Below are 26,452 nucleotides of genomic sequence, written 5' to 3'. Positions count from 1 at the left end.
TGCAGTGCCCTGAAATGTTACTATTTGTTTGTTTGTTGTTTACATTCATACCCTGCCTAATTTTTCAAAGAAACTCAAGGTGGCTAACAAATCAGTAGAATAACAGCATAAAACAAACAACTCCCAAACTAAACATATCCACGCAACCAAAACTTGCACCAAAACAGCCATCAAAAATGCACAAAATGAAAGTTTTTACAGGTGGAAACATGAACCATATTTTGTTGTTGTTATGTGCCTTCAAGTTGAATCGGCAACTTCCAGTAGCATCTGTCATGAACCACCCTGTTCAGATCTTGTCAGTTCAGGTCTGTGGCTTCCGTTATGGAATCAGTCCATTTCTTGTTTGGTTTTCCTCTTCTTCTACTCCCTTCTGTTTTCCCCAGCATTATTGTCTTTTCTAGTGAATCATGGCTTCTCATGATGTGTCCAAAGTATGATAACCTCAGCTTCATCATTTTAGCTTCTAGTTGGATTATTTTTAACGTGACCCTGAAAACTACAAATCCCATAGAGCTTTGCTACTGTAAACTGAGCCCAGTGTTTGCTTCCACCAATAAAAACAGGGTAATTCAGGGGTGTAATTTCAGAGTATCGGGTGACATCTCAGTGTATAAAACCAACGGTAGACAAAGCTTCAGCATCACTGCAGCTATAGTTTTTTCTGTAATCTTTTAAAATAGCTTTGGACTGATAAAAAGACGCCTTTAGGCTCCTTGTGTGCCTCAGTTTTTAGAAAGCGGAAAAGTGCCTGCCAGATTGAAACAAATGGATGCAATCTTGAACTGCAGACTGGAGGACATGGAAGATTTTTACAGCTTGCTAGGATGTGATGAATTGTCTACAGTAAGAGTAGCTAATTATTATTTTTCAACTTTCTCCCTTTGTGATTAGTTCATTATGTTTTTTTTTAATTTCCCCCTTTGTTAATTAGTTTGGTTTGGTGTGTATGTGTGATTGGATACTATTTCCTTTCTCCCATGACCTCCCCGTGTTTTCTGTATTTATTTTAACAGTTGATCTATTACCTCTCTCACCCACCCACATCATGTTTCTGAACCTATGTGATATAAAGCTGCTGAACACAATTAACCATATGGGCAATTTATTATATTTATGGAATGTAAATATGAAGCAGTTCTGTAAGTAACTCTTGGAGGCTGTTAGAAGGCTGTTCATAGTGCAATCTTAAGCATGTTTCTTCAGAAGTAAATCCTCTTGTGTTCAGTGGCGTTTATTCCTGGTTAGATGCATAGAATTCCAGCCTCAGTCCATATGTTTACATATGGTTAATATTTTGAATTTGATGACTTTCATGTGAGAATGTTAAATATTGATTTTGTGAATGTCCAGAACTTTAGATTTCCAGAGGAGAAAACCTTAGAGGTAAACCAGTGAATACTGATGCCAATGGCCACTTAAACCAGTGATGCTAACTGCCACATAATATGTGCAACAAGGAGGGCTGCACTCCAGTGAAGGCTGATGTTCACAAAATTTGTCTTAGATTTTCACCTTTAAGATGGCTGTCATTATTCACTCAGTTTTGGACCACCTGTTAAAAAGCACATGATTTACTTTGCTTTTTGCTAGACCATAGAGATGTACCAAGTAGAGCCAGCCAGGTGCAAAGGACACTGAATAAAAGAATACTGAACCCAGGAATTTGCTTTGAGTACCAGAACAGAATGAAAGGGCTTCACACAAAAATCCACTAATAGTTACCCCAAGCAATCTTCTTCTCAGTGGTAGAAGGCAGAGAAGAGGAAAAGGGATTTTTCTTGCTGCTATTGTTAAACAATTGGGAGTCAGAAATCCTTGCTCATCTATTGCAAATAAACCAGAGGTCTACCAGTGGATCCAGATCTCTCTTCCCTCCACCCTTTTAAAAGGTTTGCTGAGATGGCTTCCAGCAAGTGACACTAGAATGCTAGATTTTGGCTGGGTGAAAAATCCGTGTGATTTATTTCTGTTTTGAAGTAATGAAATGGTATATCTGATGCAGTGGAACAGTTAGTTTGAGCTGAAACAAGTGGATAGCTTCCTAATGAAGCTGTTGAAGTCAATTGAAAAAACATTTTTATTCAGTTGACTGGGTTTGAAGCTGATCCACTCAGGGATGCAGTTGTCCAGGGTCACGAGGATTCTTAGACCCCTTATTTTTTTGGGAGCCAAGTCCCAGCAGGGTCCCTGTGTTTCCAGTGTCATATGAGCCAATCAGCATGAAAGATGAGTGTGTCAACCACAGAGAAGAATCTTCTAAAGCAGTATTCAAGCCTGGCCAGATTATTCTATAATCTTAGGTAAATTGTATAATTTTGAAGGGAGCATGGCTGTGAGGGGGCATAACTGTGACAATTATGAAGGGACTCTGCACTTCTGAATTTGCCACTTCACTACTGGATCCTCTGCATGAGTGACTTATGTCAGGAAGAGATGTTGCACGTTACAAACCATGAGTAGTAAACACTAGAGATGGCTGAAAACCATGGTACTGTGTGATTCTTCTATTTTCAGCATAACAATTGGATTTATAGAAAGAAAGAACTCTAGATATATGCTGTACTAATGCACATTTAGAGTTCATATTCTGTTTACTGTATTTGCCCAGATGGTGGACTGTCCTGTCCCAATTTGGGTGGCAGATTATTGACTAGTAACTCTGACCTTGACTTCCATGGGTCTCTCGTGGAATAAATGGTGTATGGATTGCAATTTTGGGTTTTATTTTGCTAGGTACTGAGGCTCTAACCTCCACCTATAGCACAGGAAGGGGTGCTTGACACAGGTTAATTACATAGTAGGGGAAAATAAATATACTCCAATGTATACTGCTGCATGTGAAGATTGTCAGCTGAAGATGGTGTAAGTGGGTGAGTACCAACAGCAGCTTTCCAGTACCTCTTATTTTTGTTAAAATGGATCATACAGATAGATGAACTTCACACATGATGACACATAGATGTTTCCACCCTACACTTGTGTAAGTAACACAAGTCGCATGTGAAGCAGTCATATGTGTTTCTTCATAAGAAAACAAGTTCCATTCATCCTTCAGTTTATTGCCCCCAAATTAATATTTGTTTTGATGAGGGCTCTTCTTTGTCTAGGTTGAACAAATTGTTTCAGAATATAAGGTTCGAGCCCTTGAGTGTCATCCTGACAAGCATCCTGGAAATCCTCAAGCTGGTATGTGCTTTTTCCTCTTTCATTTAAAAATTAAACAGATAATGTTACACAGAGCAGTGAAGCCAGTTTTAGAGGAAGGATTTTGGGGTCTGTTGGGCAAGGCATCCCTCAACTTGAAAGAGGAGTGGAACACAAATCTGGAATTCCAAATCATGCTGCCTTTTCTGCTGCCCTATGAAAAGGGCAGTTACCCTATTGGGGCAGTTTGCCCTGTGCAAGTATTTAGGCCCTAGCAAATACCAAGCCTTGCCAGCTGCTGGAGCTGGCTGTGATTCACTAATAGGCAAAAACCCTTGCGGTGTAGGAATGTACCCACAGATATTTCTATCAAAGTTTTAAAAAGCAGGGAAATTGGGCAGTCATAGTGAATGCACCAGGGGAGCAGGAGACCTGACCTCCTCTCTGAGATATTGGACTGCCCTACAAATTTGTCAAAATGCAAACACAATTTGCGTTGGTCTTTCACCGTCCAATCCACTTCCTGTGTAGCTTGAAAGAATTTGGTAACATGTGCTTCTGGTGCATTCACTATAGCTGCCCAATTTCCCTGCTTTGTAAAGTTTGATAGAAATATCTGTGGGCTATAGGTATGATCTTAAACCACAAGGTTTTTTGCCTATTAGTGAATTTCTCTGCTTTTTAATCCAGGAGGTATGAAATGGGATCCTGTGCAAGTTTGCTGAGAATGGATTGATCATTTGCATGCTTATTGAGTCCAGTAGGATTTATTCCCTTGCAATCATGCCTAGGATAGGTGAAACTGAACATAGGGGGTGGGGAGGGGAGGAGGAGGAGAGAGGGGAGGAGGGAGGGGAGGAAGGTCAGAGGGGAGGAAGGGGTGGGAGTAGGCAGGAGAGGGAAGGGTGGAGAAGGGCAGGTTTGATCATTTGCATGTTTATTGAGCTCAGTGGGATTTACTCCCATGCAATCATGCTTAGGATAGATAAAAGTGACTGGGGGGATGGAGGGCGGGCTGGAGTGGGCAGGGGAGGAGGAAGGGAGAGGAGAGGAGAAGGAGGGGGAAGGCAGGTCTGATCATTTGCATGTTTATTGAGTTCAATGGGATTTACCCCTATGCAATCATGGTTAGGATAGGTAAAACTGACCATGGGGGAGGGGGAGGGGGAGGGGAGAGGAGAGGGAAGGAGAAAGGGAGGGGAGAGGGGAGCGGAAGAAGGGTGGAGGTAGGGGATTGGAGGGGGAGGGGCAAAGGAAGGCACGGGGAGGGGCAAAGGAAGGCACGGGGAGGGCAGGTTTGATAATTTGCATGCTTATTGCATGCTTATTGAGTTCAATGGTATTTACCCCTGTGCAATCATGCTTAAGATAGGTAAAACTGACCATGGGGGGGAGGGGGGAGGGGATTGGGAGGGGGAGGGGCAAAGGAAGGGGGAGGGAAGAGGGAGGGGATAGAAGGGAGCAGAAGGGAGGGTGGGTTTGATCATTTGCATACTTTTTGAGTTCAATGGGATTTATTTCTGTGCAGTCATGCTTAGGATATGTGAAACTGGCCTGGGGGAGGGGCAGGGAGGGGAGGAGAGGGGAAGGGGGAGGGGAGGATATTGGGGGGTGGGCACTAGGCAGAGGGGAAGCCCCTTTCCTTTCCAAAAGGAAAACACTGTGAACAATATCATTGCTTTTCAGTGTTTCCCCCACCTTTTTATTCTATAGCAGGCACATGTAGCCTCTTACCCAAATTTCCACACCAGACCTTTATTTCACTTTAGACAGTCATGGTTTCCTCCAAAGAATCCTGGGAAGTGTAGTTAGTGAAGGGTGCTGAGAGTTGCTAGGAGATGCCCTGTTCCCCTCACAGAGCTACAATCAGAGTGGCTGACTGTTAAACCACTCTGGCCACTGGAGCTGTGTCAGGGGAATAGGAGTCTCTTCTCAGCACCTTTTAAAAACTACACTTCCCAGGATTCTTTGGGGGAAGCCATGACTGTCTCAAGTGACATAAAGGTCTTGTGTGGGTGTGGCCCCCTGATTAGGCAAGCCAAGCAGCTGTGATTCTGGCTTTTAGAACACTGACAGTTGGTTCTTACTGAGCATGCCTGACGTTATCTTTCAGTTCAATGTAAAATTTCTTAAATTAATTAAAAATCAGCCACACATTTTTTAAACTTTTAAACTGCAGAAGATTAAGGGGCAAGGTCAGTAATAGTATTACATGTACTCAGTGAACATGGCTGATTTTTAATTAATTTCATCAAATTATGAGAACTCTGACAGAAAAAAGTCCAAAAGGGGTCTGGCTATAGTATACAGCCACACTCATGGCTGTACAAGAGGTTGAGATATCAATATCTTCACTTTCCTTCCTTATTCTAGGCCTTATTGATATGTATGCAGCACACTTCCTTTTATCCATATTTATGTGCCACACTTCCTTTTCAGCAGCAAGTTGAAATATATTGCTTTGCTTATACAAACACTGATGCTGGAGGGGAATAGCTACTCTATTCCCCACTGCAGTTGTTTGGCAACAAAGGTTTAATTGGGTATTTTACAAAATCAGATTAATCACTTCCCTTAAAAAAAATGAGGCAGCTATCTCTCTCCAAATTAACTATAGCTAAAAAAATATTGAGGGGTTAGAGCAGAACATTATAAAGTTGTAACACTGTTAAAATGTGCACTTATTTTTGGAGCAAGAAATAGTTATAATATGCAAACCTGGGGGGTTGTCTGTTATAGATGTACAGATGATTCTTGATTTGTATTTCAATGTTTGCACACATTTTGTTTTAATATTAAAATTTATGTTAGTACTGTCTCTCTAGCCCTGTGCAGATTATTAATTTGGGAATAACTAACATGTGGAGGAGGTAATGGGACTATGTGCGCCGACCTCAGTCTCTGTGTATTCCTCAGCTCTTTGCACAGAGGCTCTGTAAGGAAGAGCCTATCAGTGCATGGAGGTACAGGCCAGACTGGACCATCAATGTGCAAGATCTGCACAGGGCTAATATACCAATCCAATAAGAATGAAGAAATGTGGTCTGATCAGTAGAACGCTGTACATACATGCAGCCATGGCCAACCATTGCTTTCTGGTATGTGTACAACAGGCAGAATAAATGTTTGTACAAATTGCTACATGTAGAGCATATACAATGCCAGGTTTAGGCAATTTCACCTTAGAAATGAAAATTCATAATGCTCTGGTATTCAGTATTTTTGTAATGACATACAGAGAATGGGATTAAATGTAGAAAAATAGCACTCCTCTGATAACTGATAACCACAGCCTCCACCTGGCGTTGCTTCATGAAAAGGCCAGCTCTGATTTGATTTCACTTAAACTTGATTCAAAGTAATCCCATTAGGATCGGAGTAAGTGACACAGGGGTGATCAGGCACACTGGCAAAACATTTGATGGGCTGGTGTGGGAGCAGGGGCCAGAATCATTCAGGTCTTCCTTGACATGCTTTGGAGACCAATATTTGGATAAAATCCTATGGATGCTTACCTAAAGGTTAAGACCTCTTGAATTTGGTGGGGGCTATTTCCAAATAAACATAGGATCTAGTTGCAAGCCTTTGAAGGCCTACTGGCCTCCATGGAGCCACATCAGTGTGAGTTGTCATGTGGAAATGCATGCAATGGGTGCGGGGGAGGAAATAGCCTTGCAGTTTTGAATGGAAAAGTGCCTAACCCCTTTCATGTACACCATTTATCCGATCCAGATGGTCCCCAAATAATCTAGTAATGATGCAGATCATATGCACCTAAATTTATATATTTGCAATATAAATTGCACCTAAATTTTATATATATATATACATACTGCATATGATCTGTATCATTACTAGATGTTAAAATACTAACTGCCATGTCCTTTTTGTCCAAATTGCTTCCTGTACAAAAGTTATCAGATTGCCAGTGGGTGGAAAGAAACACAACCAGAAAACAAAATTGTATGATGTTTCATTTATGTTTGCCAATCCATGTTAGCATTTGAATTCAGTGCATTTCAAAAGAAATATATATTTTAATAAAATGGCATAAATTAATAATAATAATGTTCATATAATAGAAATGTGACTCATAGATAAAATATAAATCTTCATAATCTTTATACAGATGGTTACTAATAATGTGGCCTCATGTTTCTATTATAGTAAGGAAACTTTTATTTCCACTGGAATAAATGAGATCATCATAATATGATAAGCAAGTTTATATTTTGTGGTATACATAGTACATGCAAACTGAGCATTGAAGGGGAACTCTTTGAGATGCAATATACAATGAAAAGATTCTTTGGGTGGCTACTTTAGTGTTGCCATTGGAATTACCCTACTGTTTCCCTCGTATATGGTTACCTTTGGTAATTAAACTTTTTTAGCCCTCATGATTGCATTTGAAATCTTGAAAACTATACTAAGGGCAATGCCAAATTACCTATTTATTGAGCATTCATGCAGATTTGCTTGTACAAGTGGAAGTTAGATTATATCTGGTCTTTAGTGAACATTCTTTCTAATTTGTTTGCGGGACAGTTGTATGGCAATGAGCCTTTGTCCTGCATTCATCTTAACTTGCTTACAGGGTGTTTGTGTGTCTTCATTCATCTCACACTTTTCAATGCATTTTCCTCATCACTTTCCAAAGTGCAAAAAGTGTGATTATTTTTCAATGTGTATTTGTTGCACTAGGGTGACAAAGTATTTTCGTCCTCTTTAATTGTGCAAACCTAAATTTATGGAATGTGCTTGAATCCCTCCTGCAAAATAGTGATGGTCTGGAGGCATCCTTCAGGCATCAACTAGAGATGTCAGAGATAAATGGACTACCAAGTGGATTTCCTTCTATCTGCCCTTTGATTCCCATCATGGACCCTCGCTATGAATGCCTTTCACCTTAATTCACTGCAACAAACTTATTTCCCCCTGTTATTTTATATATAAATAGATAGAAATTGCTTTGCAATGTACATTATTTACATAATAATTGCCAATAGGGATCTACTTGCTTTTCTTTTTTTCTGAAGTGTTTGTTGACTGTGCTAGCCTATAAGTACTAATGCTGCAATCCCAACCATGTCTACTCAGAAGTAAGTACTACTGAATTAAGTGGGGCTTACTCCCAGGTAAATACGATTAGGATTGCAGTCTTGAAACACATCCTATTGTGAATTCAAAAAAACAATGGAATGCATCATTCATTCTTGTCCTTTTCACATGGAAGGATCTCTTTTGTTTTTCATTTGTTTTAAAACTTATTCTCAGCCAAATTCCAATTAAATTTAGAAATCAATGGAACATATTCGTTATCGTTCTTTTTCATATGGCAGGAATACATTGGCACAAAAAAGGATTTAAAGCTGTCAAACACAAAATCATGTTTTGTACAGACATTTAAAATTAGCATGAGTGTTATGTTTCAGCAGACACATACAACCATTTTCAATATAAAATATTAATTTATGAAATAATATGTTGTTATTAAAAGGATTTATATGTGGTTAAGTGAGTGAGATAAACTTATCTGGTTATGCTATTGAGATAGGAGGCTGCAGATAGGCTGCAATCCTAACCTTAGTTATCTGGAAGACTCATTTAATTGAATGGGACATACTTCTAAGTAGCCATGGTTAGAATAGATGGCTTTATGGTGGGCCATTAGTCAGTTCTGCAAAAGGCTTACAGAGCTACCACTCTGAAAATTTGTTAACTCTAAAAAGGAACACAGAGGGGAACACACAGGGAAAGTGATCAGTTTCAAAATATCTGTTGATAGCTGAGATATGCATGCTTATTGTGCAGTATGATATACATACAAAGTATATTTCCACAGCAACTGACAATGAAACAGAAGAAAGACTTGCGCAAGATAGACCAATTGCAGTGGAATGGAAAATACTAGATGAAAGTGTGAATGAATATTGACACAGGGAGAGGCACTTTCATACATCCCTATTGCCAACTAATTCATACTTTGAGTAGACCTATTGAAATTAATGGGCTTAAGTACATTGATTTCAGTGGATCAGTTCTGAGTATGACTAACACTGGATATCACCCAATGTTTCCTAAACTGAGCTTTTTAATATTAAAAACATTTTCAGAACAATACAAAAATCTGTTTGCCGAGGGTGAAATTGGGATGAGAATACACAAGTAACAAATTGCTCTTTCAAATGTCCTTAATCTCCCCCCTTTTTCTCTCGTCTCCCACCTGCATATTGTTAAGATACGTGCAGAGGGCAGAACATTGGAGACATATTTGGAATATTTGCATTTGTGTTTTGTAAACTGCATTATAAACCTGAGAGAGATGGGGGAGAATATCTGCGAAATCTGACGTATCAGATTTTGACAAAATCCAACAATCCACTGTGTGTGTGTGTGTGTGTCAGAGAGCGCGAGCGAGTGCGAGCAATTGTGTTGTGTGTGAGCGAGTGACTTAGTTATAAATTCCCTTAAAAAAAGAGTTAAAATAAGCAGTGATGGTCGACTTTTCAACAGTAAAATGCAAAAGTACTGCAAAACAATAATAGTGAAATTGGGAGAAGCCATCTTTAAGCAGTACATCAGTTAGCCTGAGGCAAGAGACATACTCAGTGGGCGATTATCTGCCTAATTGATATGTAAATAGAAAAAAAGTGGACCAAGCATCTACAGCATAAGCATTTTCATAAGCATTTTCACTAGAAATTACCTTTTTTTTTGCTTAAAAATAAACCAGCAGATCAGCAATTATGAAAACAAACGGGAACAAAAAATGGTAGATCAGCACCGAAAGCTGGACCATTGGAATTAAAATGGACAGAAACCAGGTAGCGAACCCGATCCCTATTTGAGAGCTTAGCATTTCAGTTAGGAGTGAATATAAAAGACATCAAAGCAGCAAACAAACTCCACTTCCTCACTGTCACTTCAAACTGTTTTGTTGTAATAAAGCAAAAGCAGTGTGTAATGTTAGTGATTCAAACTACCCCAAAGAATTATCTATCATCTATCTATAAAAAAAAAACACCACCACCTAGGAATTTTTAAATAAAACTTTCTTTTGTCTTTGATTTATAGTGGAGAAATTCCAGAAGCTACAGCAAGCTAAAGAGATTCTTGCCAATGAAGACAGCCGAGCTCACTATGATTACTGGAGGAGAAGCAAAATTACTATCCCATTTCAGCAGTGGGAGGCTCTGAGCAACTCAGTCAAAACAGTTGGTTTTGGTTTATGCATTTACACTTCTTACGGAATAATAATAAAAAAAATGAAGCCAGCATGTGGGAGGGGAAGTTCTCTACTATTTCTGTTGTTGTCTGAGTGAGGAGGGTAGGAATTGATGTGGATAGAATGACACTGTTGTAGCCTTCAACAAAAATGAAGTTTCAACATAGAAAGCTGCCTTATAACAAGTCCATCTAGCTCAATACTGACTACACTGACTGGCAGCAGCACTCAGGGTTTCAGATGGGAGTGTTTTCCAGCTTTACCCTGAGATGCCAGCAACTAAACTTGGGACCTTTTCCACAGAAAGCGGGTGTTCTGTCATGGAATTATATCCCTCCCTTATGAATGGAAAAATTCCAAGTTGAAAATAGTATCAGAAACTGACACTTGCCATTGGTTTTCTGACTTAGGGCAGGAAACACATGGGAAAGGGCCAAAGCACAGTGGTAGCACACATGCTTTGTATGCCAAAAGTCCTGGATCAAATCCCTGATATGTTCAGTTTAAAAGAATCTTAGAGAGCAGAGCTGAGAAAGACCTCTAGTTTGAGTCTTTGGACAGCTGCTGCTAGTCCAAGTAGGCGAGACAGATCTGTGATCTGACTCTGTACAAGGCCATATCTTCAAGCTCCAGACCTGAGGTATCCTGATCAGGTGCCTGTATTATAGTGGCTAAGAGTGTGAGGTGGAGAAGATCTCATTTCAGGCATGAACTCTTGAGGCATTTATAGGCAAACTAGTATTCTCTCAACCACAGGTCCTGCCATGTGTAGTATACGCATGATCAACATCTACATTAAAAAGTATTTTGCAATAATTCTTAGAACAACCTTGAAAGTGCTTTGTACACGACTTCCGGGAAGGGTGACTTCGCTTGTGCCTGCTTTTGAGATGGGCTCCCGCCTCAAAAGAAGCTTATTCAGATATAAATCAGTCAGAACATTTTTTTTTTGACTGATGAAATTTCTCCCGGGCAGGGAGAAACGTAGAGATCAACCTCAAAAGCCTGTTTTTGTTGGGAGGACTGGATTTCATTAATTTATGAGAAAAGGTCCAGCCAGCAATGCCGGACGGACTTCCGAACAAGCTCTATCTGATTAATGCGATACGTTTATCTTTTCTTCAAAGAGAAAACGGACTAACAGGCAAGCACCCTTCTTTCTATTATTTTTTTTACTTGGTTTAAATTGTTGCAGCAAAAAGAGATTTGTCAAATGAATCAGCTTTAAAGAACTTCTGGGTGAGCTATAACTCTTCTCTGTTATTCATGAAATTAACAGCTTATCTCTGTTTCTATTGCAAAAAGCTGTCCTGGAAGTGCATTCTAAAGATATAAACAGAAGAGGGATTTCTATTCCGAGGAACATTATATTGTCTGGGACTATTCTCTTTTTGGTCTATTTTATTTTGACGAATCTGCTTCTTCACGACGCCACTAACTGTTTTGATGCTGGGAACTAAATTTGTTTTGTATTCTTGAACATAGAGAGATAAGGCAGGCTGCTCTGTTTATACTGTGATGTCATCAAGCCTGGAATATTAACTCAATTGTTGCTGAAATAAGAAGTGGTTCTTCTTTATTTTTGTTTTGTTTTGTTTTCATGGTTTTAAAAATGGCAATCAAGAAAGTGGCTGAGAATCTGGAAGTAATTATGTTTCAGAAAATAATGGATGAGATTGAGATAACGAAACAAACCCTGCGACAGGGCAGTAAGGAGCTGAAAATTGAACTGAGCAAAATGACGCAGGAGCTTAAAGAAATAGGGGATCCTGTGAGAGAGGAGAATGAGATCAGAGATGAGAAAAGAAAAAATAAAGGGAAGATACAAGCCCTGGAGATTGGAACAAATGTGGAATTGGAAAAAGATCTGGAGTTTATGGATATTAGAAATAAAATCTACTGTTTGTAATTTAACGTTATCTCTGAAGAAATTAATGAAGATATTAGAGATAAAGTTATCAATGGCTTGGATAATCTTCTGGACTGGAATGACGTGATGGAGCTTGATATAGAGAAAATCTATGGAATTAACTGCAGCCATGTGACAATGGAAAAACTCTCAAGAGATGAGCCAGTGCATTTTGTAAAAAAGAAGAACACAGATATGACTTTACAACAATATTTCAGCAACTTATTCAGAATTGATGGCAAGAAAATATTTGGGATAGAGGAAATTCCCATCAGACTCTTATTATATGACTATGGCTATGACAGCAAGATTATTGTGGAATACTGATAATGGAAGATTGGACACTGAAATTACTGGACTTAACAGGACTATTGAAGATGGAAGATGGAATTAATATGGATAATGGAATAATGGCTATTGAAATTATTGGACCTAACAGATTTTGATGAGATGGATTAATCGATATGTTTATTTGGACTATGGTTATGACAATAAGATTATTGTTATTATTAACGAGATGGATTAATCGACATGTTTATTTGGAGAAAAATTGATAGATATATTTCTTAAAGAATTGAAACCTCTCTTTGACTTTTTGTGGAAAGAATAAAGTAATGTTTATGAGATTTGATGATTAATTAAGATAACTACTGGAGGAAAGTGATCTTATAATATAATTTAAGAGACAGGATTGTTATATATTGTAGACCTATAACTGATTTGATCTGCGACAAATGGGAAGTCAACATTTTATTTTTTTGTTTAATCATTTTTGTTTTGTTTTGTTTTTTGTCTTTGAATGTTTTATGATTTTGTTTTGTATGTTTTATGAAAATTTGAATAAAAATTATTGTAAAAAAAAAGAAAGTGCTTTGTACACTTGAAATGCACTAAATAAATGCAAAGCTTTATTATTTCAGTTCTGAACTCACGGCTGTCATTACTGAGCAGCTTGGTGCATCATTTGAGCTCAGCTGTTGGTATAGTTCAGCCTTTTCCCACATGGTGTCCTGCAGATTTTTGGACTACATTGCATATGCTGACCTTTGGCCATATTAGTTACAGCTCATGGGAGTTGTAATCCAAAACATCTGGAGGGCACCAAATTGGTTATGAAAGTTTTTCTGGTGCTCCTGCCTATAAAATGAAATCTATTGCTCCATGTGGTATTTGAGTCTCCAGATTAAATATTCCCATTCTGCTGCAGGTACTAATTTAATCTCCCTGTCACCCTGCTGCCACCACTATCACCACCACCATATCTTAGTGGCAACAAAACAAAAACGATAACAAATCCTGCCCTGTGACAAATAATTAATGACCATTTCCCCAGTTTGCACCCCCCACACATCTGGATCATCTCTCCTAAATTGCTACTGTATATACAAACTCCATCAAGAACCACTGGAGTTAAAATTTGAATCTTTTCAACATCAGCCACCATCTGCTTTTTGCATCTTGTTGTTGAATGCATCCTCTGGCAAGCGTGTGCAGCTGTGACACAATTCACAAATGTCCCGTTTTGCTTGTTTTGTCTAGTCAATGCACTGGGCTGTCAAAGGTAAAAAAGAGCCAATGCTGGAAGCTCCTGATTTAAATCTTAATGACAAGATGTCTGATGATCGTTCTCAGAAAGTTGAAAACAACAATGATGACCTGTTGAGTGACCGAAGGGGGCTAGAAGATTTTGATTCTTCTACTGGGAAGCTGCTGTCACCAAAGAGCCCTGATTCCCCAGGTAAATAGTTTGTGGAGCCAGATACTTCAGTATTAGACTTGAAATTACTTCAGATAACTGAAACTAAATCTGCAACAACAAAATATGCAGCCACTGGAGGTCTGTTTTTAGGGAATGTCCTCATGGGGGTTTGTATGCTTATCAGGTATGCTCCTCAGTGTATCTGATCCATGCAAGCCTCATGGAACCTGTGTACAGCCCATCTGAATCCCCCACAAAGCAAATCCAAGGAACTGTAGAGTGTAGTACAGGTGGTCTAGTCCATATGGGGCATGAAGCAGGGATATTTAACAAACCATACACATCGTGCTGTGTGTGCCTTTCCTAGTACTGCATCTCATACTTACTGTGCCTCAATAAGGGCTGTGTCACATGTGCACGAGCACTGCAAGATCACGGACTGTGGGGTCAAGTGGTAATGTGTATGTGTGAGTGAGCACTTGCAGTTCAGATGCCACCAACAGAACATTCATATACACAATGCTTTTCAGTGTAGTAGACCATACATTAAGCTGGGGTTTTTTGAATAGTTTTGAAGAAAAGCAGAATACCATTTGTTTTTGTTCAGTGCAGTAACCAAGTGATGAGAAATCAAGTGAGGTGCATTCATGTATGGGGTAGGCTTAGAATAGAGAGTGCAGGAAACGTCCTTGTACCATTCTCTCAGAATAACAGCTGGTGGGACAAAGCATAATAATAATCAGGGACATGAATCCTAGGGACAGTGACAGCCAATGCCACTGATTTACAGGCCCATGTGAATAAATGTCTAGTACAATATCTGTCAGTATGTGCAAAGAAACCCAGCAATTTAGTGAACTTTGGTCATTAAACATCAGAGGTGACTTTACAACTCAGGTTCTATTTTGGATGCATTGTGATGCTGGTTTATTGTATGTGTGCAAGTGTGCTAAGCCAGACCAGGACTAGGTTCAGTAGTGTGCAAAGCCTGAACAGGCCCATCATCCACCCCAAAGTTACGTAACTCCATCTACAGTTTGGGGGCTTTTCTAAAGGAATGGATAGGCAGGGAGTTAGTTGATTTTGCATAAAAGGAATTTTACGTAGTAAAACAAAAGTACCATTTCATCTCCATTACTTTATTCTTTTCTTCCTTTCCCTGTTCTTTTTTCCTTATAGGATTCTCAGATCCAGACTGCTGGCACTTGCGTTTCCGTTGGTCTGGTGACACTCCGTCTGAACTCTTGCGGAAATTTAGAAACTATGAAATATGAAACAAAAGACCAAATACGTGCAGAAGACCAAATATGTGTTGAACCTTGATTTTACCGTTTCAGTATTTTGTATATGTGTATAAATGAGTGTCTCTTGTGTCTTTGAACATTATTTAATTAGGTAGTTTTGTACCACTGATGTCACAGTTTTCCATATAAAATACTGTTGTTGTTTATTGTCATTAAAATGAATGCAGTTAACCCATTTTCCCAAAGTTTGTCCTTAATGCATATATAAGCTGTTTCCCATAATCATTGAGCCATTGAGAAAAGGTATTGTTGTTCAATAGCCTTAATCCCTCCTATCTTTCTGCTCTCATGTCTGCCCTCATGTCATGTTGTATTCCTTCTCATGGCTCATCTATCTTATATGCACCTATATGTATTTCTTGGATGTTTTGTTATTTGTTGTTCCATGGACTTTCATGTAGTGTACTGTTCTCTCTAATGTGTTAGTGAAATTATTCAACCAGCAATGCAGGCAGCCCCCCTCCACCCCCCAGGATGTTTTGGGGAAATTTGTACTTTTTAAATTTGTGACATGACAGTGACAACCCCCATTTAAAGAATAACAGCTTGCTGTAAGAACAGGAACAATTCAAGAATAGGATCCTCTGAAAAATTCAATGAATAAGGCAGGGTGAGTGCACAAGAAAAGCCTCATCTGGAAGAGCCCCAAAAGTCTGTTCACTCAAGACTTTCTCTGACTGAGGGTGGATTTTTCTTGATCACAATCACCCTGTAATTAAGTGATCCTGAAAAAACCCCAGCCTGTATAGTAACCTTGAAGGCTTAAATATTAGAACTTTGTATTATGGACTAGACTTAGGCTGCAATCCAATACACAATTATGTGGGAGTAAGTCCCATTGAATCCAATGGAGCTACTTCTGAGTAGACATGTGTGGATTGCAGCTTTACTCTCTACCCTTTGGACTTTCCTTTGCTCTGGTTTTCAGTTTCAGTTGTGTTCTCTACCCAGCCAGCAATAAATAAGCATGTTTCTTTGCCTGCAGTAAGAAGTGAAAGTTTGTTTATTCTGCACTTAGGTGAATAGAATAGAATTGGGTGCTTATTGCTAAACGGTGAAATAACTTTAAATGATCTGGAAAAAAAATTACCCTAAATTTCTCTTTACTTTTTTAAAGCACTCATTATACTGACAATCATAGTGGCTATTTTTTCTTTTTCTTGAGGATGGAAACAGCCCCAGGATAATAGAAACACTACTATGCACAATGGCTAGCTGGCCACCTACGCTATAGTTGAGGCCTAATTTTTTGTTTTCCCAATGTGTGCAGCTCAGCATGAGGCCTTTTCCAGGTTCCTGGGCAGAAAAAATCAACCCAGCAACCAGTAAAAAAAAAATCAGTTGCTTTCCACAATTACTTTCCAATCGCTTAGTTAGTTCTTTATATAGCAAGCATTAAAAAGTTTCTGTTGGTCATCCAATAGGAAGGAAAATTTAAAAGTCGGGAACAAGAGTAGAAGGAGGGACACTCATATCTTTTGTATCCCTTTGTTCATTGTATCCTTAACACCCTTTTTTCTTATGAAACAAAAAATGTCAGTCATTTAATTCCTGGTATTCATAATAAATTTTCTGCTAACTTGATCTTTACATTGCCCATTATGTAAGTTAACACACTCTGTTTATGGAGGAGGAGCGAGGGGGAAGGTCACTGGCTTTCCCTGGCTTGGTCTGGCCCTCACATCTTCTCCATCAGTAAGTGTGTGAGGGGGATTGGCTGGTGCTATGTGCCTCACTTCAAAAATCTCCCACCTAGCAAGAAAGGCTGGCTACATGGCTGAGTGCAGGTGCCTAATTAGTTTGTGTCCATTATTGGATAGTAAAAACTATAGTTTCCTGTTTGACTTCTGCTATCACACACTGCAAAATCAGCATAAGAGCCATGGTATCCAGAATGGCAGGATCCTGATTCCCCTTCTCGGGCAAAGGTGGCATCATCTCCTGTTAAGGTGGCTTGAGCAGTGTATAGCACAGTTTGCTAGTTTCAGTACCTTTGGCACACTGCACCACTGCTGTTTTCAATACTATTGGTGGCACTATTCTTCTACTAAGATCAAGATATTCAAATAATACGGCAGGGATATTATTTTTTACTAAGAATTGGGTAAATGAATATTATGTATGAATGCTGAATATTTCTCTTCCCTGCACCAGAAGCACTGTTCTGAGAATTTCCACCAGATACCATATTCCACATTTTAAGCATTTATCTGAAGCTGTAAGGACTAGATACTTCCTTTAAAAAGGAAGATCTGGGTAAGGTACCAATCCTGTTGGGGCACAGAAAACAAAGCTATTTGTGTAGGTGACAGAGTGTGGCTATGGCCCATCGCCAGTCATTTTGAATCATTTTGAAATGGTTTTGTGTGTTTGAACTTTTGAACCATATTCTATGGTATATTATTAAAACTGTAAAACCTGTGTCTAACACAAAAGGGGATGTGTAGCCTGATTGGTTTCTTCTTTGATCTCCATATTAATAAATTATTTTACCGTTGAGCAGAAAAGTCTCCTTTTATTATTGATTTCCCCCTTTTTGTTTAATGATTTGAGTAAATCACAAGATGAAGAAGAACTACGAGAAAGGAAGCAATGATTTAAAAATGCATGGGCAGCGCAATGCAAAACACGGAACCAGCAGGAGGGGGGCTGGCGGAGGAGGAACCATAAAAACTCTTTGTGGCATCCACTCTCCGTTCAGGAGCTGCCAGCATGGCTGAAAGCCAGCTCCATCAGGAACTGTGCATGAGAGCTGGATGGCAACAGCTAGCGCCCACAAATAAGCCTGCCGGGGAGTAAGCGGTCCCTGTACGCCACCATTGTATTTTTTTTTTTTTACTGCGCTAGCCTATTAGCCGGCAGAATTCTGGTTGGGATTGGGACACGGGGGAACACTCCGAGGGGACTTGGATGGTGTGTAAGTCCTACCTCCAAGGCTCCTCCCCCGGAATGCCCTGTTTTGGGGGGCTTCTGCCAGCTCTCTGTCTGCTGGGCTGGCAGACCCCTGGCGATGCCTGCAAGGTACTGGTGGTACCACGGCTCATCCACGGTGGGGAGCTTCTGCTGGGAGCCTGCCAGCTCAGCTGGGGGTCTGCTGCATCCAATTCCCCCCAGCCCAGCAGAAATGTGAGTTGGATAGTGCCCATAGTCAGGGAGATTTTTTCAGATTTGGAGGATATTTTAGGGGGATGTTGCTTGAGTGACATTAAAAAAAATTTTTTTTTAAATCTGAAACAGACTCTGTCTAAGTAGTACACTTTAGCCTCAATCCTAAAACCAAGGGTGGCAGTCAGGATCAAAGCACTGGAACAACTCTTATGATGAAAGACTGGAGCTTTTTAGTTTAGAAAAAGGCAAGTACGGGGTGGCAACAATAGAGGTGTATGCAGCTATGCATGGTGTGGAGAAAGTGAATGAAGAGTTTTTCTCCCTCTCCTTTTCTGATAATCCTAGAACCTGCAGCCATCCAATGCAGTTGAGTGTAGGATGATTCTGAGGCATAAAAGAAAGTACTTCTTCACTTAGTTTAAATGGACTGCCTTCAAGTCAATCCTGACTTACGGCGACCCTGTGAATAGGGATTTCACGGTAAGCGGGTATTCAGAGGGGGTTTACCATTGTCTCCCTCTGAGGCTAGTCTTTCCCAGCTGGCGGGCCTGCTCAGCTTGCCACAGCTGCACAAGCCAGCCCCTTCCTTGTCTGCAACTGCCAGCTGGGGGGGCAACTGGGCTCCTTGGGACTATGCAGCTTGCCCACGGCTGCACAGGTGGCAGGGCACGTAACCCCTGAGCCACTCACTGGGGGGGTGATCTTTAGCTGACCCTTGACACCCAGGAGACACGAGTGGGGATTTGAACTCACAGACTCTAGACTCCCAGCCAGGCTCTCCTCCCCACTGTGCTATATTATCTACCGCAATACCAGGAGGAAAGGTGGGATATAAATGTAATAAATAAATAAATTTCTGCATTATTTTTGATGCTTCCCTTCCACTGTAATGCACTGAAATTAATTGCATAATTAACTACATAAGTATGTCCATTTAGGCCATTGTGGATAGTGAGATGAATAACGAAGGTTTTAGCAGAAGCCAAACTGTACAAAGCATACTGACTGCAATGAGCACAGGAGAGAAATCACTGCCTCCTTACATGCCTACTTTATAGGTAATAACCAGCTCCTTAAGTTGAGCTGGGATATGCATTGGAAGCAATTCTTAGATACCAACTTGCCTTATAGGATAGAACAGTAGAACTCATGGGGGAGGATTGCCTTTAGAGGAAGAGTACATACTTTGGATGCAGAAGGTCCCAAATTCAATCTCTAGCATCTCTAGTGAAAAGGAATGTTGGAAGATTCAGGACAGACAAACGAAAGTACTTCTTCATGCAGTAAATAGTTAACTTGGAATTTGCTCCCGCAAGAGGCAGTGATGGCAAACAACTTGGATGGATTTAAAAGAAGACTAAACAAATTCATGGAGGATAAAGCTATCAATGGCTACCAGCCATGATGGCTGTGATCTGCCACCATAGTCGGGCAGTATGCTTCTGAAAACCAGTTGCTGGAAGCTGTAGGAGGGGAGAGTGTTCTCACACTCAGGTCCTGCTTGTGGGCTTCTGATGGGCGTCTTGTTGGCCACTGTGAGAACAGGATGCTAGACTAAATGGGCCACTGGTCTGATCCAGTAGGATCTTTTTATGTCCTTAAGGCTCAGGTGATAGGATGGCAAATACATTTATCTGAGACCCTGAAGAGCCAGTAGGCTAGATGGTTAAACAGTCTGGCCAGCTTCCTATATGGCAGCCTCGTATGTTCTTGGTGACATATTCCAGCCTCCAGAATTATGCCAGCAGGTTCTGCATCCCTTTCATGAAAATTATCCCATGGATTTTGACATTGACAGAACAAAGTAGTGATTATGAGCAATATAAATTGTAGTTTCAAAGTTCTGTGGTAAACTAAGAGGTTATATGAATCTGGAGCTAAAATATATGAATCTGGAGCTAAAATTCAAGTCTGGTTGACAGTCTAATGACCCCTCCCCAAACTGAAATACATCTTTATGCAAAGTAGCATAAATGCAAATCATGCATGAAAAAGTAGCATATGTCATTCAAACTCCTTATCTTGCTATGACTAAGCAGCAAGATAGATTGTTTCCTTTATTCTGAGCAATAGGACAATAGCACTGAACCCATCAATAATAGCAACTGTTGCTGATGAGTAATATGGTAATTGAGGAGTTTTAATTTCCTGAAGGCAGTCACTACCTCTTTCCAAATTCATAACAAATGAATGGCAAGGGCAGTTTGGTGTGGTTGGCAGTACATGAAATGTTATAAAACTGATGTAATTGCAAAGCAAGCGATAAAACAGTCTTGCTCAATAAAGGGCTTTGTATACTTTCAGGTTTAGATGATACGCATCAGCTGCTTGCGCTTGGCGTTATTACTTCTGAGCTTCTGTTTGACCTATCAGTGTCACCTATGCTGCCTAGGCTCCAGTATCAAACTGCAGGGGATATTTGTGTGTGTGGTGCATGTGTGTGTTTTGAAGGATCTGTCTGTTCCTTTGACCCATTCCCTAACACTTCCCAGCTAACTCTGCAGTTGGCTGTATCTACATTTTCTAAATGGTGGCTCAGATCCCATCGGTGAGTTGAAGGAAACTTATGAATTGATAGCGGGCTAGTTTAGAGGGTGGCTTTTGCAGTGTGAAGGACTAAATGCTGACTGGTACATTGCAAACTAGGATGGTAGTCTTAACCAGAAAAAACGGGAATGGGAGAAGATCTAGCTCTTTAACAACAATTAAAAGGAGTAGATACCTCCAAGACTGTTGCCTGAGAATGCTCTCCCATTTTATAAAATATTTGCTGGAGGTTTTTTTAAATCTAATTCTCCAAAGGCTGTTTGTTCTCACTCTCCAGTGATAGCCTTTAAAAACATGCAAACCTGCAAATATTCCTTTGCAGCAAGGTTCCATTGACACTAAGGGTAGAAACACACTCACTCTTCTGCTGGGCCAGTGCGTCTCCTCCATCTCTCTTTTCTGAAAATGCGGGCACACCATGCTAGTCAACCCCCCCTTTACTGTAAAACCTGGTGGGAGCAGCTTGAGTGTGTCTTTTTTTTAATTCGTCTTCAAAGAGATTTTGCAACTGATTGGCAGATCAACCCATTCCCCCTCCAGGTGTAGCTAATAGAAGCACTTTGCTCTGGCAACTAGTGTGTTCACAGCCTAACTCACAAGAGATAAGAGTGTTACCCTTGCATTTTAAGGCCATCAGATACATCATCATCATCTTTATTGCAGGCCTTAGGCCGTCGCAACGTACAAACAAAGTTAAAAAACACATACAATAGTATAAAACAGCATTAAAATAAATAAATTCTGTGTATGAACCATATAAGACATTAAAACCTATAAGCCTGAAGCTGTATGTAAACCCTGAGTAGTTAAGTATTTGGCCCTCAATTGTTGAGCAGCATGGGCGAAACGGGCCACATTATAGGATATCCAATATACGTTATCTCCCAGAAGAAATGAGATAAAATAGTCATCAGATCCGGAGCCTTGACGGTTTATTAAAATATCAAGGAATTCAGTTCTGGGCTGGGAGAAAATTGGACACTCAAATAAATAATGGGGTAGGTCTTCCACTTTCCCCATTTGACATATGCAAAGTCGTTGTTCAAAAGGAATTTGTTGATAACGCCCAGTTAGCATTGCTGATGGCATAGATTAAAATCTCAAAGCTGTAAATGAGTATCTTAAGTGTACCGGGAGTTGATATTTTAAATAATTAGCCATGTTGTGGTCACTTTTAAATAAATTATACCATCTGGAAAATTTAGAGTTTGAGATTAATAAACCATCAAGCCAAACACAATGTCTTACTATATGATCATGAATGTTGTACCTGAGTAATGCAGATACTGAGAAGATGGGAATATGATAGTGTGCGAGAATTAACCGAAATTTAGATTTCCAATTATTATTTGCTGCTGCAACTTCAAAACAAATCCTTGCCAATATTTTTACTTGTGAATTTGCCAAAGATGACCAATATCGGAGAAAGGACTCGTGAATGCGAGCACTGACTGAAATTGAACCAGTTTTGGCTCTCATAAACGCTGCCGGAGTACCCGGAGGGAGGTGTAATAGACGTCTAAAAAAGGTGTTTTGGATAGCTTCAAGCATAGAATAAGAAGATACTGACCATCCCCATATTGCCGCCACATAGGTGATCTGTGCTAAAATCTTGGTTTGAAAGATTTTTAAAGCAGGGGCTACCAAATGCCCCCCCGCTGTCCTATAGAATTTTAATATTGCACCTGTCGCTTTAACGGCCGCGAGTTTGATGGCTGCTATATGGGCTTTCCAGGTTAAGGTGTCTTGGAAATAAATTCCAAGATACTTGAAAGAGCGACATTGTTCTATTGGATAATTTCCAATAGACCATTTGTGCTTTTGATATCTGTTACCGAATACCATTATTTTTGTTTTCTTATAATTAATTTGGAGGCCCTCTTCTTACAGTAGGAGTCTAACTTCGTCAATAACCTTCTCAATCCTACGGGAGTAAGAGAAAGAAGGATCATGTCATCTGCATATAAGAGGGTAGAAATCTTTCTACTGCCTGCAGATGGTGGAAAAAAATTTGATCCTTCTAACTCAAGAACTATATCATTCAGATATAGGTTGAATAGAATGGGTGCCAGGAGGCACCCTTGTCTGACACCTCTCCTTATTGCTATTGAGTCAGTCAGATTATTACCAACTCTGATTTTAAGAGTGTTATTTGAGTAAAGTTCTTTGATTAAAAATAGGAGGCGTTTGTTGATATTAGTACGTGCCAGCTTGGCCCATAGGCGGTCTCTGTCAACTGAATCGAATGCCGCTGCTAGATCCACGAAGGCGGCATATAAATGTTTTGTGGGGCCATCCACGGTCTGCCTTGCAAGGAAATAAAGCGTGGCGCAGTGATCTATTGTGCTCTGTCCTTTTCGGAACCCTACTTGTTCCAGAGCAATGATCGCGTTTTCAGCTTCCCAATCCTCCAGTTTTTGTGAAAGGAACTTACTGTATATCTTCGCACCTATGTCCAATAAACTAATAGGGCGATAGTTCTTCGGGTCATCTCTTGTTCCTTTTTTATGGATGGGAATAACTATGCTCTGCTTCCAGTCGTCTGGCATTATTCTTGTGTTGTTAATCTTTGTAAAAAGCTTAGCCAGGATAGGGGCCCACCAATCTGGAAACTCTAGGAAAAGCTCAGGGGGGATCATATCTTCCCCCGGAGCCTTACCCTTTTTTAATGATAAAATAAGTGATCGAACATGAGATGGTGTGACCGGAGGCCAGATGCTGGAACTGGGTTCATCTTGGGCATAGCTAATAGAATTTGGTATACGCTGAGCAGCAAATAACTGGGCAAAATGTTCTTGCCATTTTATAGGAGAAATGTGGCTAGAAATATATTGTCTGTAAACACCGGATCCAGCAGCAACCAGGACCCAGAATAGACGATCGTTGCCTTCCAGCCAAGCTTGGTTAAGCCGCTCCCACTGGGATCTCGCATACATCTCTTTTTTGTATCTTATTAAGGATTTATATGAGGAACGCAAATTAATGAGTTGGATATGATTGAAAGTGATTGGATCTCTTAATATATTACAGGTAAATTTAATTAACTGGCGTTTTGCTGTCTTGCAATCTTGATTGAACCAGCTCTTACACCTAGGCTGAGTTGTAATAGGGCAATGTTTTTTAATTAACATAGGTTTAAGTTGGGATGTAATTTGCTGATAAGCTATGACGGCATCCAGTTTCGACTCTAAAACTGCCTGCCTAATCTTAGAGGTATCTGAATTCTCTAAGGATTGAAGAGTAAGCAGGTAGAGGTTTGGTGACCAGTGTATTCTGCGGTCCGCAATCTGAAGATCTGCTAAATTTGGTAATATCGGTAGGGTCAATGGATGCATCAGTTTTAAACTCATTAACCAAGGAAAATGGTCGCTTTCGATTCTATCCAATACACAGAAACAATCCACCCTCGAAAGAAGTGTACTTGAGACCATCATGTAATCTATTACACTGGCTCCCCGGATGGAAAAATAAGTAAAGGCCCCATTAGACTTATCAAGTTGAGAACCATGTAAACAGATTAGCTGGTGGGTAAAAATTAATTCTGTTAACCTCAGACCTTGCTTGTTTAACATATTATCTTGTGATGTCCTGTCCCCTAGAGGAAAAGGGTTAAACGGGCCATGGTTTAATGATAAGTCATTCACACAGCCTGCACCCATCCGGGCGTTAAAATCCCCACAGAGAATCAAACTATGATCTGGGTAATGACATTCCAAGCGGGCTAAAAACTCAGATATTTGGTCCCATGTGTTATTTGAGGTTAGAGACCTAGCCTTGTGAGGGGGTAAGTAAACATTTATAATGATAAGTGGACCTGTCAGGGAACTAGAAATCCTTAAACCTTGGACAAAGTGTTCACATGGAGGGTTTAGAATATGAATCTCTAATGGCAAGTCATCAGATACAAATATGCAGAGACCACTGCTACCTCTGCCATTAATACTATGTTTAACCACTGGAAGAGGGTAAGCCTGAAAACCGAATAAGGTCATCAAAGAGTCAGTTGTTGCCCATGTTTCTTGAAGGCATACGATCTTAAACTGCTGTAGAAACGGGAAAAGATCATCCTTACTGTCTTTGTTAGACCAGCCCTTGATATTCCAAGAGAGGATCTTAAGATGTCAGTCTGACCCTGAGAGTTCTTTTGTCACCTTGGAAAAAATCCGGTTGGAAGTGCCCGGATTAGAAACTAATCCGGGAGAAGAGCTCGAACAAAATGAAACAAATTTTTCTTCCGTTTCCACGTCTGCTTTGTGGCACGGGCTCGCCTTTGATTGTTCATGGATCACTGATAGTCGTAATGAAAGATGTACTAATCTATTTAAGATTTTGTCCCGTTCAAACTCAGGCAGTAGACCAAAAGACTGTAGCAGAGATTGTTCTTCCTCTGTCGGGAGGTCATCAAGAAGTTCCTCCTGTCGGGGGGATCTAACTGGCAAAAGATGGATATCTGTCGAAGTATCTTGTTAATAACGCAGGCTAAAACTTCACTCTCCCTTTGTATGGGGATCTGGGCCTCATTGATACTTGGTATAAACATTCCTTCAGATGTCAAAAGGGATTTCAATCGCACACTCTGGCTTTTTGGACTAAGAGAACTCCGTTGATATTTTGGCAGTATGTGGGAAATTGTCGGGTTTCGAAGAGATTTCCCTAAGTCACAGTTGACTTGATCCTCTAATACTATCAATGGATCCTGTTCTGATTGACCTGAAATATCTAGATAGTTTTGGCACTTATTCGAATCATTTATTAGGTTCAATGGGGGGGCTACATTTGCAAAAAAGCGAAGAGTTGTTATACCCTGCTTAGACAGAGAGTCTTTATTAAGCCAAATTTGCTTGGCTATTTCCTGTGAGGGAAATGTAACCACCGCCCGAGCTCTATTGCTATTAAAATAGAGATATTCAACTTGGCAAATGTCATTTGTACGAATTTTCCTATAAAGGGAAGGTATTGTCGTCTTATTCAGTATATCAGTCAGGTGGCATTTTCTGTCTAATGAACTTAAAAGGCCCCATGGTTTTGGGTAATTTGCTAAAACTAGCTTATTCCTTATAAGTTTCCAACTCAGATGTAAAGTTGGGGATTCAGATGGATGTTTTATAGGCTCAACCCTCAAAACGTCTTGCCAGGGGTCCTGCAGAGATATGTATATCGAAGGGGATGGAGGGAGAATTTCAGAAGTACTCTTCCCCTCTCGATTCGTTGAATCAGCAATTCTTCCTTCATCTGAATGCCCTGTGAAACACTTTATGTCAGACTGCTTTAATTCTTTCATTTGAGATGTACTTGAATTAGAGTTACGCGTTTTCGAAGCAGTTTCTAGCATGTTAAAAAGTCTCTTATAATTCCACCTGCTTTTCCACGTAGGTTTTTGAGACTTCACATTTTTGCTCTTTTTTGGGTGAAATGCTGGCCCTTTCTTTCTGACCCTGGGTGGATTCTGCTGAACAGGTTTCACCACAGCTGCAGGACTTACTGAACGTTCCTGGGTAGAGGAAGGAACA

At 40.1% G+C, this 26,452-nt stretch overlaps 1 protein-coding gene across 1 annotated transcript; it reads left to right on the top strand.

Moving 5' to 3' along the window:
- The first annotated feature begins 596 nt into the window (after nucleotides 1-596).
- Nucleotides 597-17,794, top strand: DNAJC12 (DnaJ heat shock protein family (Hsp40) member C12). The gene is made up of 5 exons (XM_061635155.1): nucleotides 597-846; nucleotides 3,111-3,189; nucleotides 10,225-10,364; nucleotides 13,824-14,022; nucleotides 15,163-17,794. Exons 1-5 carry the CDS (start codon nucleotides 769-771, stop codon nucleotides 15,255-15,257), a joined length of 591 nt encoding a protein of 196 aa, XP_061491139.1. The 5' UTR covers nucleotides 597-768; the 3' UTR covers nucleotides 15,258-17,794.
- The last annotated feature ends 8,658 nt before the right edge of the window (nucleotides 17,795-26,452 follow it).

Source organism: Rhineura floridana, chromosome 7 (assembly GCF_030035675.1).
Source record: "Rhineura floridana isolate rRhiFlo1 chromosome 7, rRhiFlo1.hap2, whole genome shotgun sequence".
NCBI classification, from domain to species: Eukaryota; Metazoa; Chordata; class Lepidosauria; order Squamata; family Rhineuridae; genus Rhineura; species Rhineura floridana.
The sequence above is the reverse complement of the archived record's forward strand: the minus strand, read 5'-3'. Positions and strand labels throughout refer to the sequence as shown.